Source organism: Pocillopora verrucosa, chromosome 3 (assembly GCF_036669915.1).
Source record: "Pocillopora verrucosa isolate sample1 chromosome 3, ASM3666991v2, whole genome shotgun sequence".
In the NCBI taxonomy this organism is placed as follows: domain Eukaryota; kingdom Metazoa; phylum Cnidaria; class Anthozoa; order Scleractinia; family Pocilloporidae; genus Pocillopora; species Pocillopora verrucosa.
Window position 1 is genome coordinate 33,156 of NC_089314.1, and position 13,416 is coordinate 46,571.

The following is a 13,416-nucleotide window of genomic DNA, read 5'->3' on the forward strand; positions in this document are numbered from 1 at the left end:
AAACGAGGGAGTTTACAAAAATTCATAAGAGATTCACAGGTAGTATTGAGTTTTTACTTTCACTTTTAGTTTACTATGCCTGATAATCGAGCAAGGTACTTAGCTACAGTTATACAAGCATTTATTCTTGGTGCTGTAACGTATTACGGTGTTAAATGGTTAATGGACGCCATGGATCCCACGAAAAAAAACCGCTTAGCTGCGCAAAAGCAGGTAATGATTGTTCACTTAAATGCCGGTAAATATCAGTGTTGTTATCGATTTTTCAAAGGTTTATTCAAGGAACCCGGCGGTAGATATACTTTTGTTTTGAAGTGATGAAATGTGTGCTCGAATTAGTGTAAAATTTGTGACCGTAGCGTTTGATTCGGAATTTGTCTTTCATTTATTGATGGCAAGATTTCATGTCGATTGTATTATATTGGGAATAATTTCTAGCGAATTCATGCACCTGGGTTAGATTTCTAGCTTCTGGGAAACAGCGATCAATTAAGTTTAGAAAATAACTTTACAACCACGTGTACTTTAAGGCCGGTCCTGATGAGCTCAGGCTTGTAATCTGCGGTGTGCACTATCATAAAGCACCATTTCCGCTCGCAGCAGAATGCTAACTCACATGACTCAACTCTCATAGACTCATGGCCTTGGGTGGCTTGGTTAAGGTAATAAAATTGAGTTCTGACCAGTTTTCATGCCACCTTTTTCATTGAGCCCTCTGCTTCTCTTATCAGTAACCATCGTTTCAGGATCTCTGTCTCAGGAATGAGACAACATACAAGAGTTTGATTCACCTACTGGTGTAAGATCCCTCTACCTGACTCACTTGAGTCTATATGTACTTATTAGCTCTCATCTCTCATCTCTCATCAATTGCCATCTTCCAGAGTTATTTATCTTGACTTTTACTCTTAATGAGAATTTATATCATTATTGGGAGAATAATAATTTCAAGTCACCTCTTGTTGTGGCATAAAATATACTTCTGAAAGATTGAAGTGGATAACATGTGCAAAAGTTTTTTCTACTTTTTATGTGATATCTTGGAATAAAAAATTACAAAAAAATTATCCTCTATCTATATAAGACAGTTGTTCATCACCAAGGTATACAGTCCATATTAGAATGTATCTCACATTGATGTGACATTTTGTATGGAGAGACCCTTTTCATGTGAAAAATGCAAATATGCTGCACTAAGACAAAGTACATGTACATTGTAGCTATATTTTGTAAATTTTCTCTTGACTTAAAAACTATTTTCTTTCAGGCTCAAAAGCTCTTAAAGAAAATTGGTATTGAAGGGGTAAAGGTAATGTTAATCAATATCAACCTTGTACATGTATGACAAACTTTCACCTATTTTGCTACAAAATGGTAACATTGTATGACAGGTTTGTTTCACCTTTTGTCACACAGTGTCTGTTTAGATACATTTTTGAGAACTTTTATAAAAAATGAACTTATTCTACAATTTTGAATTATATATTTTTGAGAGTTGTTATTATTATTATTTTTTAATTGATGGTTCATATTTTCATGTCACGTTAAGTTGGTGTAAGTGATACTCTTGAAATCAGTGATAGACTTGTTATTGTGACAAAAAAATGTCCTTAGTTTTATAACCAGAGGTGATAACATCATTATTGCATTTCCTATTTGCTATAGTTAAGTGAATATGAACTCACAGTAGCAGCAGATATTGTGGATCCTTTAATTCTACCAATCACGTGGAAGGACATTGGAGGTCTTCACGAAACGATTGAGGAAATCAAGGTAAGAACAATGGTTTGGTGTTAGTGATTGGACGACCCTTTTCAGTATATTATTATTCTTGTACATGTTATCTTACTGGTTTAACCCTTTCATTTCTATTATTTGAAAGACAATGTCTTTCCTTGTCTTGCAATTCTTTTCTCTTAACTTTAGTCTAAGGAGTTGGAGTGGAATTAAACAATACTATATATTAAAGTTCACATGGCAACCAAGTGGACAATCAGAAATGGTTTGATACTACTCTGGTTTAAAGATTTAATGAATGTAACCAAGAAGTTACAATTCCTAGACCCAATGTTTCGACACTCCTGTCTAGCATCTTCATCAGGGGTGATCTAAATGCTACAACAAGAGGTCCTTTTATACGCTCACTAATTAGCTGCCCCTTTTTCTGACAAGGTGTAAATAGGCATTGGGAAGTAAGCCACCATCATCACAATTTAAAGGAGCATGAGCAGAGTTGATATGCCAGGCTTCCAAACAAAGGCGCTAGTGGTAATGCCGATTAGTGGTGATAATTTTAGACTTATTGCACCCAATTGTATGGTTGGTTAGACATGTGTGCTGCGATAAAGCTGAATTTTCTTTTTTGCAAAAGAAGACCGCTTTTTGATGCTCTTTCAAATGTGTACCAAACTGACATTTGGTCTGTCCCATATACTTGTTATCATAGTCATTGCACGGAATAGAATATATAGTGTTGGTTCATTTTTCTTTTGTGACAGGATCCTTAGGTTTGGCAAAAATATGCCCCAAAGTCTGAAAAGTTTTTTGAGCAACTTTAAGGAGTGTTGAAACATTGGTCTTGTTACATTCTGTCGTTGTTATTCTTTCTTATCCTCACCTTCCTGACTGAAAATGTCTTTAATATATTCTAGGAAGTATATGCTTAGTAACTACAGAAGTGAAAAGTTTAAGCAACATTGTAACCATTCTAATCAGTAATGTATTGTCAAATGACTTTTGCTATTGTCTTGTCTGAAATGGTTTCTTTTTGTTTCATTGCTTTCACTGCTTTCTTACAATCTTAATTAACTAATAACAATTTATTGTGTACACTCAAAAAAGGTTTTTTCAATCCTTCACCTGTTGTGTTATGTATCAATTTTATTTACATACAGGAATCAGTTATTTTCCCAATACAACAAAAGGATATTTTCAAAAATTCTTCTCTTCTTAGTGCTCCTAAAGGTATGGAAAAGGCACTGTGTTAGTATATAAAGTGTCTATGGAAAGTGATCTATTATTAGTTGTAAAATGAAAGCAATGATTTTCATGTAATTGTGTTTGCTAAGAAAAGTTTTTTTTCACCTTGTACTATTCAAGGTAGGAAACTGTTTTGTAGACATTACATTTAAGGGAAACTCAAACTAAAGGGTACTTTCTTCTCTCTTTGTGTAGGTGTTTTACTACATGGTCCTCCAGGATGTGGAAAAACAATGATAGCCAAGGCAACTGCAAAAGAAGCAGGTAAGACACTAAACTTTATTTCTAATTAATATGTTGTGATTTAATTAGAAATGTCTGAATAACCTTGATTACAGAGTAACGTAGTTATCCATGCAGATGAGGTATTTTGAAAATGTTTTTTATCAATTAAAAGTGAATTGTTTTGTTTCAATTTAGGTTGTCGATTTATCAACCTTCAAGTGTCCTCTTTGACTGACAAATGGTATGGAGAATCACAGAAACTTGCTGCCGCTGTCTTTTCACTGGTAAGGCAATTAGGTGTTTTTCCAATAGGACCAGTCAAAAGAACAAGCTTAGTCTTAGAGAAAATTCTTGCCTCCAGTTCTTTCCTCTGTAAAAATTGCCATCTTGGCTCACTGACCAAGCTGAAATTTACAATGCAGTAGAAGACAAAATTTACCCTCTGATAATACTTGAGCCCAGTTGCTAGCTAAGTGAAGAGACGAGACCTCAAAGGGGTAATATTAACTTGCATAGGTTGTTGTTCAAATATTTTATTCTTGCTTTTAAGGTTTTCAAACCAGAAAAATCTTATCATAAATTTCTCAACAAAAACCCCCAAAAAATTAACCTGTGATGTTCATCCCCACTGAAAAGTATACATTTAAGCAACAGCTGACCCTTTTTTGTGTATGACTTGAAGAAATTGTATGGCATTTTTCAGTTTTCTCTCTTATTTTAAGCATGACTGGTAAGATAAATTTCAAACTGGTAGTCAAAAGGGCAATCCTTTTATCTGTTGAATTTTCAAGAATTTCAAGAAATTTTAGGTGATAATTACTGGTGGTTAGAGTCTCTACCAGTCAGTAAATTTTACTGGTTACCGCCTAAAAAGGAGAACACTATTTTTATGGTCATCACATGATTATAACGAAAATGTTTTGATTAATACACTCCTTGGCTTTATTTGCAGGCTGTCAAACTACAACCTTGTATTATATTTATTGATGAGATAGGTATGATGTAAGAGATTTGTATTAAAGAAAAGCTATGGAAGAGTACAGTCATTAGTTTCTCTTTGTATCACTAATGAAACTGAATTTCAGATTCTCTTAAGTAATAAACCCTTTCAGTCCCAAGATCTCACTATTAATCCTCTTCACTGTCTGCCATATATTTCTTCTAATATCAGCTCTGAAAAATTAGTGTTTGATTAATGAATAACCCCCTTTGGGGAGCCAAAGAGTGGCTGCTTGGAGCAATGTCTGTTCTCTTTTTGGTGCATGGAAACTTGATTGTTGCCTCTAATTTGGCCATAATTTGATTTTTTTTAACAGACTCCTTTCTTAGGATGCGTGACAAGAGTGATCACGAGGCCACAGCAATGATGAAGGCACAGTTTATGAGCCTGTGGGATGGTAATCTTGAGCTCACCATGTTATTCCCAATCCAATCTAATTAGAATTGTTTCTCTAAACTTCTCATCCACTTTCTTATCTTGCTCAAATGATTTATCTTATGAGTTTTGGTGGTTTAAGCTGAAAGTAAATTTTAGGTTAGAGTGAGTTCATCCCAGTTTGCTTAGTATTTTGTTTGTTTAGGGATTATTTGTACAAATCTCTGACATAGGAAATACAAATTGGATTAAAGTAAGTTAAATTTAACCTGAAATCAATTTTATATTACAATATAGTTGATAATAATCATGATGATATGAGTGGTTTGATGATGAAGCATTTGTAAGGTGTAAAGTAAACATTCTGATCGTGCATGTTGGCCATAATGTTTTTACTACCTGCTGCTGCTCTTAATCAGGTTATGAAGATCAGATGTAGTCACATGTGGTTAAGTATTTGTTAACACATTTTATCCCTGGTCTGAATAATTTTTGATGTATGAGGAGGTTTGATTTTAATCAAATTTGGGTGTTTTACAGGACTGATGACTGATTCAACCTCTCAAGTTATCGTCATGGGTGCAACTAACAGACCTCAAGATGTTGACAAAGCCATTTTGAGAAGGATGCCATGTTCTTTTCGTGTTGGATTGCCAGTAAGTAGGATTAAGCTGGAGTTTTACATATGTTTCATTTTGTCTGAGTACATTTATGCATTGCTGTTCAAATTTTCATTATAAATTAATTTAAGGAGCAAATCTGTCAGTCATTCACTGTTACTGTACTTTCATAAGCAGAATTTGAATATTGTCTTTAAGTTAAAAACTTTTACTTATGACACTTGTTCTCTTCTCAGGATGCAGAACAGAGGAAAGATATATTAAAGATTATTCTCAAGAAAGAAAAGGTAATCTTATCTGCTGGACTTGTATATTAAGTGCTGGTAACATCTTTTGAACACTTTGATTGGACATACTTGTAGCTTAGATCAACAGGTTTAGATCAATATCTTCCATCACTTTCTCTTCCCAAAGTTCTTCTGGGTCACTAAAGTTTTTGGTGAAGCATTTGTTTGGCTGAATGTAGCTATTGGAAGATAGAAGAATATGAAAGGCGAAAAGCTGAGTCATGGGAATTTCCTTATGCCATGTGTACAATCACGAACTTTTATTCCTATCTTATGGCATACATGAAGAACTTTCTTTAGTTACATTATTCATTGTTAATTTTTCAGCTTAAGGATGATGTTAATTATGACGAATTAGCCTTACTAACGGAAGGATACTCTGGGAGTGGCTTGAAAGAAATATGTAAGTTCTACAGTTAGTATTAGAGAGGAAATTGATTGGTTTGCCTTATTCAAGAGAGGGAGATATGGCCTTAGTCTGCAAGAATGAGGAGGAAATGTTTTTAGAAACTGGAAATTTAGATAGATGTTATATTCTTCAGCTTGAGGGAGAATGGTAGGTCCAAAACATGACTTAGGGTGAGGCATTAGAGGTGGGGAGAAGAAATAAGATAGCAATGCTGGAAGCAAAGAAGCTCTTATATGTGCTATGTATGTGGCTAAGACCTATGGTCTCATGTCTCACTCAGATCTTATCCACTAGCTCCTCTTGTAATGGTCCTGAATTAAATAATACACCTTACCTGTTCTCTGTCACCCCTGCCCTCCTCCCTGACCCCATTATAGACTTGCCCACTGGGGGATAGTCAAGTGTTAGTAGGGTTGATTTGCACTACTTTATGGTTATTTACAAAAATGACTGACAGAAGAACTAGGTACTCTCTTTGGTCTTTTGGTGTGTTAAGATAAGTGTGTGAGCACAGAGGTGATTTTTTAGATTCATGAAAATTTTTAATAACATTTAACAAAAGCAATGGTGTGCTTTTTCTGTGTTTACATAGCCTCACTTACACACTTAGGGTTTTAGGAAAATTCTCAAAGATTATACAAGCCTGAGGCTTAGATCAAGGTTTGTGGAACTGTTTCTAATTTTTCCACCAAATCTCCCTCTTGTGTTTGAATGAGGCTATGGAAACACAGAAATAGTCCTCTATTCACTAAATATTGACAAATGAGTTAAAAATTCATTAAATTGTATTTTTATTTTTTTAGGCCGAGTTGCCGCTATGTCTTGTGTGAGAGATTATGTGAAACAAAAGAACAACCCACAATCGTCGTAAGTCATGTGTTTTGTTTGTACATTGTAGTTTCATTTTTTTTTTGCTCAGTTTTTTTTAAATGGAAAATGTCGGTATTAAAAATGGAAAGAAAGTCATGAGTACCAACCTTGTCTGTGTTACCAATTGCCGACACACAAGGGAAAATAGGATTAAAAACAGGTGATTATAATTTAACCACCTGTTTTTAAAATATTATTTTCTATCTCTAGAATGTTCTAATTGTGGAAGGCACAGATTGAATGATTTTTCAGTTCTAGGTACCTTTCTACTTTGGTTTACACTCAGATTTAAAATAACCTATGATCATTCTGTTGTTGTAGTTATAATTTTTTTTGTTACTTTTTTTACCGCAGGGACAGCGTACAGAATGAAAATGGCCAACCACATCTTCGGCCAATCGAAATGGGTGATCTTTTAGTTGCCATTGAAAAATGCAAACCAAGTGCAACTTTGCAGAGCTGACCACAGCTTCCTTCCTCATTTAGCTGTTAGGAAAAAAAATGGCCTCATTGAAGAAAAAGCCGGTCGTGGGGCACAGAAAAGAGGACTGTGCAAGTCTTAGCAGAGAAAATAATATTTTGTTGAGGAATATTGTCAATTCCGAATTTGGAAAGGATGCGACAAGTATCTTGAACTTACGCTGTCTATACAGCATAGATCTCTTTTTTTTTTTTTTTTGCTCAACCAAAGCCAGGCATCCTAAGGAGTTTGTAAAGTTTGCGTTGAAGAATTTTGTCAATTCCTTATGCGAAAAGTGTATAAAATCTATTCTGAACTTTCGCTGTCTGTGTAACAAAGATCTCGGATTTTTTTATGACAAAAGTCGGTCCAGGGGTTCCAACGAATTTTGCAAGTTGCAGTTGTAGAATTTTTATGCGAAAAGCATCCACAAACTATTCTGACCTTTCGCTGTCCACCTGCAAACTTATCGTTGTTGTTGGTGTTTTTCTATTTGTTTGTTGTTTTTTTTAAATGAGAACTATAAGCTCCGTCCTGTTCGTCCGTGATTAATTTTGTTCGGGCATTTCCTAGGAGGCCTGAGTTTCGAATCCCCTTCAATTCTTTAAAGTGCAAACGTTAGGTTAAGTTTACCACATGTAAACCGCAGGAACTAACTGAAAGGCCTGTAAGAACTCTGTGTGGGCGAAGGAACATTGCTCATGTGCATTGTTACACGTGCCTTTCACGCACTTTCGAAATTTTTGTGAAATAAATGTGTTGAATCGCACGAAGATTAGATTTGTCCATTAAATGCGCTTAGATGATAATTTTCACTGAAGTAATTATAATCTAATTTTTAAACTATAGAAATACGAAATCTGCTGTTATCTAAACATTTCTACAATAAAAGACGAGGCATTGGGCTTATTTAGTTCCCTGTATGGGATGTTAAGTCAAAGCAATTTGATAACATTCAGGTGTCCAGTTGGCAACCGGGAGACACGGGAATCAGAATGATCGTAGAAGTGCAGGTGAAAAAGAAGGTTACGGAGAAACTTTTCTCGTTTCCGCTTAGCGATGGGCTGCAATTATCATCGTAAAGTTTCAAATAAATACCGTACAAGAAACTGATGACGAGGAATTAATTTTTGAGGCACAGACAAAATTAACTTGCCACTGCAAAAGTCTGAACATCACGGCAATACGGTGAAACGTGCGTGAACAGACTTGATGTTTGTGGGCTCCCCAAGAAAAAGTGAGAGAACCCTGAGAGTGTGGTTCTTCCTCAGATCACCGTGGGTACCCGGGGATGGGCAACAGATCTGGAAAGCACTAAGCCAGAAAGAGGATTGCCAGCTGAAATATGTCTCCTTGTTGATGGTGACTTCGGAATTAGAACCCGGTCTGCGGAGCGGGCTTTTTTAAGGCTATCTACAAACTGACGTCGATCGATCTATGGCGCTTTCCATGTCATGTAGATTCAGTGTACACTAAAATTTAAGATATTTAGTTGAGAGTATGCACCAAAAATTAAAACATTTAGTTGAGAACAGCGAAGGTGCAAACTGTACACAAGTCAGGAGCAAGCATAGACGCGACGATGTATGATTACGTTTTCTTAATTCTTAAGTCATGTTCAAACTTGCCCCGTTTCCCACTATTCTTTGTCACCGTGCTTCCCGCGAAAAATACCCCGTGATAGATCACGTGCTATCGTGAACCAATCACTTACCAATAATTGAATTTCCCGCACTTTTTTTCATTCAAGACCTTGGCGCGTAATTCATAATTCGTCTTCGATCGTCGTGTGTTCAGGTAAGGTACATGTTATGTACTCATTTGTGTTCTCCGATAAAGAAAACTTATCAATAATGCTAACGATTACCCATGGAAAAGCTTGTTTAAGTATTCGCGATATTTCACCGGATCATGATTGCTATAGGGTGATTTAAGTTTGCTTGATATGCGTATCGACGCTAGAGTCTGCGATAACTGCTTAAGCGGCCATGTTGTTGTCGAACTAAGAAATCGTCTTAATTTTCGATTTCATTCGCGATCATTCAATTATTTACAGCATGTGAAGATTTGGAGGATAGAGGAAACGGAATAAGTCAAAGACGATAGGTTTAGTTTGGAATTCGAACCACATTGTGTCAAACAGCGTGCATTTGCTTCTTCGAGTTTGTGGGCGATATTTTCACAAACATTCGCCCAGTAGCTTTCCAAGGCAAGCTTTCGTTTGATTACAATTAAGATCAATTTAAGACATCCTCTCCAAGGTTTTGCTAACGCATCTAAAATATTTACTTCAAATCGAGCGCGGGAATAATGGCTACCTTTCCCGCCATTTTAATGGGTCGAATTCGAACCCTCGATGGGTTAAAGAATGTTAAGCATAGAACTTTCGTTTGATGGCAGAAATATCGTGAGGAGTCATCGTCGTAGCAATTTAAACTTATTTATTTATTTTTATTGTAGAGGATTTGATTTTTTTCATGGCTCAAGCATAATTAAGCTTCGAATTTGCTAAATTTTGGATCAAGTGAATGATACAACACACTAAATGCAACTTGATAGCAATGTAGATTTGCAAATAGGGTGGAAGATTTATGTGTTAAGTAAAATCGTTCAACTGGCAATCTTCAACTTGATGTATTGAAATATAACTTCCTGGGCTCATCACTGATCATAAACGTAGATAAATAATTACAGCATGCAAAATTTAAAGTTCTGTCATCACTTAAAGTTTCTATAACAACTGGATCTCCAGGGTTAGTTTAAAAGATGAGGGAAACAAGAATTTGTCAGATGGTCAGTCTAATCATGCATTATATTGTTTCAGACTTCAATCATTCTTCTACACATTAACTTCTGTCATCGTCTGTCTGCAAAATGTTTGAGGCTAAACTTGGTCAAGGAAACGTCTTCAAAAAGGTTCTTGAAGCCATCAAAGATTTGGTTCCAAATGCAAATTGGGAATGTTCAAGTAGTGGCATTAATGTTCAAGCCATGGACAGTAGTCACGTCAGTTTAGTTTCAATATCATTAGAAGCTGATGGATTTGAGCCATATAGGTGTGATAGAAATGTCATTCTTGGAATGGAAACTGCTAATCTTTCCAAAATACTGAAGTGTGCTAGTAATGATGACAGCATCACAATTAAAGCTGAAGAAGGAGGTGACATGGTGACATTTCAGTTTGATAGCCAAAGTAAGTACTATTTAAAAATTTCAATGCTCTGAGCTCAATTTTACCCAAATGTGGCAACCAAAAATTTTTAAGTGGTCTTCAGAAGTAAAATATTTGTTCAATCTCCCTACCTCCCTTCCTGTAGGAAAGAAAGACACCCTTTGATTAGCAAACTTGCTCATCAAAGCTGGCAATTGTTACAAAGGTAGAAATGGAAGATGTTTACATAACAAATCAAGGCTTAACTTTTCCAGATAACTGTGACAGACCAGGAGTATTTCTCAAGAGTATAGTACCAAATGAGATTCTTTGAAACCATTAGCAAACTGTGATTTGACACATCCTTTTCTTACTTTGTGTTCATTTCTTTTAGATGGTGAACGGCAATGCGAATATAAAATGAGACTTATGGATATTGACAGTGAGCATTTAGGAATACCTGTACGTAAGCTATGATATATCTTATTACTGGTTAGGGAAAGTGAAAAACTGTGACAAGGTCTTGCAAAGGTGGATAGAGAAGCTTTCTTAAGTCTGAGATTGCTGTTTTTAACAATACTGATTAATCTGAAGTCAGTAAATAACTTATTTATCTATTTACTCTCTCTCTCATGCTTTGAAATCAATTTGATAAATGTGGACCTTTTCCACTCTTGTACATCTTGCCTAGTGAAAGCAGCAAACTACAACAAGATATATGTTTTAAAGAGGAATATTTAAGCAACTTAACCTTGGGATACTGGACAGCTTCCTCAAATTCCATAATTCCTTTGATCAAAACTAATTGAGAAAACTTATGAACATGTTTGGATAACAGTAGCTGCATTTTAGCTTTTAACAGGATGGCAAAGGCATCATGCTTATTTTTGGACACCAAGTGGAAAGGGATAGTTGGCACCTGGTGCCTGTGTAAATGGACTGTTTGTGACATTTGTATTGATTGTCATTGAGACTACTTGGTTGAAGAAAACTTGTCATGCAGTATGTGACATTTGATAACTTTTTGTTTAGGACCAGGAATATGATGCTGTTGTGACAATGCCATCATCTGAATTCCAAAGAATATGTCGAGACCTGACACAGATTGGTGATTCAGTGACAATAAACTGTACTAAAGAAGGAGTTAGGTTCTCAGCCAAAGGGGACCTTGGTGAAGGAAAAGTTACCCTCTCACAAAACTCAACCGTTGATGTTGAAGAGGATCAGGTTGGTTACCACTTCATTCAGTGATGTGCTTCGTAATTAAAAATGTAGGAATTGGTACAGAGACAGTTATGAATTATGCTAATTTCATGCCAGCTCACTTGGTATAAGTAACTTAATGAGTTTATTTTCTATAAATACTATACTTTTTGTTGTTCCAGGTTAAAATTCAGCTCAATGAACCAGTGGAACTTACTTTTGCTCTCAGATATTTAAACTTTTTCACCAAGGTAAGAAAAGATTTTCTTGACAGAATGCATCCATGATAGGTATGGCTTTTTCCAAGACTTAAGTACATTTAGCATGAAAGAAGACAAGTTCAAACAGCCAGAAAAAACTAAGATTATACATAAAAATTCTTGGTAACCAAAACTTGAAATATTTGTGGAGAATTGTGAAAGGCTATATAGGAGATCCAATGAAGCATTTAAGACATCTAATGGTGCCATTTTAAACTATGGCCAGTGATATTTGGTTTTGTTTTTGGGCAAGTCAGTCTGCTCTCACAGTTTCTCTCAACAGTTGGGAGTATTGGATAGATAACAGATTACTTGAATAAGCTGTAGTTGTCAAGCAAATCATTCTAATACATGTATGCAGGCTTAAGGGCTTCGTAATTTTATTTTGGAAGTATAAATAATGCTTCTCATCAAATATTTTTCAAAATAATATGACATGAAGATGAATGTGCCAAAACTGAATTGTTACTTTCTATGGCAGTACCAACTTTGTCCTCAACAGTTTTTCATTCTTCTTGTTCAGGCTACTCCATTATCCAGCACAGTTAAAATGTCACTGAAAGAGGATGTGCCCCTAGTCCTTGACTACAAAGTAGGAGAGTTAGGCAACCTCAAGTAAGTTTGCAAAGGAAGAATATTTCATTTGATTTAGCAAAAGGAAAGTATTATGAAGAGGCAAAGTAATACACTCCTTTCTTCATTGCTGTTAGCTTTGTCAAAATTTCACTTTTTTACTATTTTGGTAGTTGGTCCTGTTCTTTAACCAGTTTATTGTCTTCCTTTACCTGCTCAAAAGCTAATTATAATGAGATGAAATGATTTGAGGAAGAATCATTTGTTACAGGGTGGTTATTGCATGTTGTCACCTTTGTTATTCCTCTTTGACCAATGTCATCTGTGTTTGCAGATATTACCTTGCACCAAAGATTGACGAAGAAGAACCAGCAGCTACTGATGACTAAAGCAGCTCACAAGCATGCAGCCCAAATGATGGGAATCTTATATTTTTTGTGTTGGAAATTATTTTACAAGTGCTGAACTGTACATAGGGACCACTAATGAAGGAAGCTTTGGTAGTGGGCTTCAGTATGGAAGAAATTCACCAGTTGTCATTGGTTGTTGAAAACCTTTTCAAGGTGTTTCAAACTAAGTATAGTGGTAAATTGAAATATAATAAACTTGTTATTCGGCTCAAATGCTTGCTTTTGTTCTTCCTTGTTGATGCTGTTAAGTACTGTCATGATAACACACTATATCATGTCACATATCGTTTCCTTTGTTCTTATGGCCTTAGTGTTTTATTGTGGGTGATACTGTAAGGAGAAAGTAGATACTGGTCATTCCTGGGAGGCTAATAAGTTAACCAATTCTATCCTAACATCAGGAAGCAAATTCTCCATACTATTTCCTTTCAATTTCCTAGGAGGGTGGGTAAGGATAATTTGTTTAATAACAAGCAAAAGCTTCTTTAGCTGGTGATCATCTCCTTTATTCTCGTGACCTGTGTTATTCAGGGATGATATTGTAAAGAGAAATTAGATGCTGGTCACTCTAAGGGGGTTAAAGGGTGAAGACAG

General features: G+C 35.6%; 2 protein-coding genes across 2 annotated transcripts; both read left to right on the top strand.

Annotated features, from left to right (window-relative positions):
• The first annotated feature begins 6 nt into the window (after positions 1 to 6).
• LOC136279907 (outer mitochondrial transmembrane helix translocase-like) lies at positions 7 to 8,338 on the top strand. The gene is made up of 13 exons (XM_066164358.1): positions 7 to 213; positions 1,268 to 1,309; positions 1,666 to 1,773; positions 2,895 to 2,964; positions 3,175 to 3,243; positions 3,400 to 3,488; positions 4,157 to 4,199; positions 4,521 to 4,601; positions 5,120 to 5,235; positions 5,436 to 5,486; positions 5,814 to 5,889; positions 6,699 to 6,762; positions 7,120 to 8,338. The coding sequence occupies exons 1-13, from the start codon at positions 76 to 78 to the stop codon at positions 7,226 to 7,228; spliced, it is 1,056 nt and encodes a 351-aa protein (XP_066020455.1). The 5' UTR covers positions 7 to 75; the 3' UTR covers positions 7,229 to 8,338.
• Positions 8,339 to 8,979: 641 nt separating this feature from the next.
• Positions 8,980 to 13,035, top strand: LOC131799390 (proliferating cell nuclear antigen-like). The gene is made up of 7 exons (XM_059117115.2): positions 8,980 to 9,022; positions 10,050 to 10,418; positions 10,771 to 10,838; positions 11,409 to 11,603; positions 11,762 to 11,830; positions 12,363 to 12,454; positions 12,747 to 13,035. The coding sequence occupies exons 2-7, from the start codon at positions 10,100 to 10,102 to the stop codon at positions 12,799 to 12,801; spliced, it is 798 nt and encodes a 265-aa protein (XP_058973098.1). The 5' UTR covers positions 8,980 to 9,022; positions 10,050 to 10,099; the 3' UTR covers positions 12,802 to 13,035.
• The last annotated feature ends 381 nt before the right edge of the window (positions 13,036 to 13,416 follow it).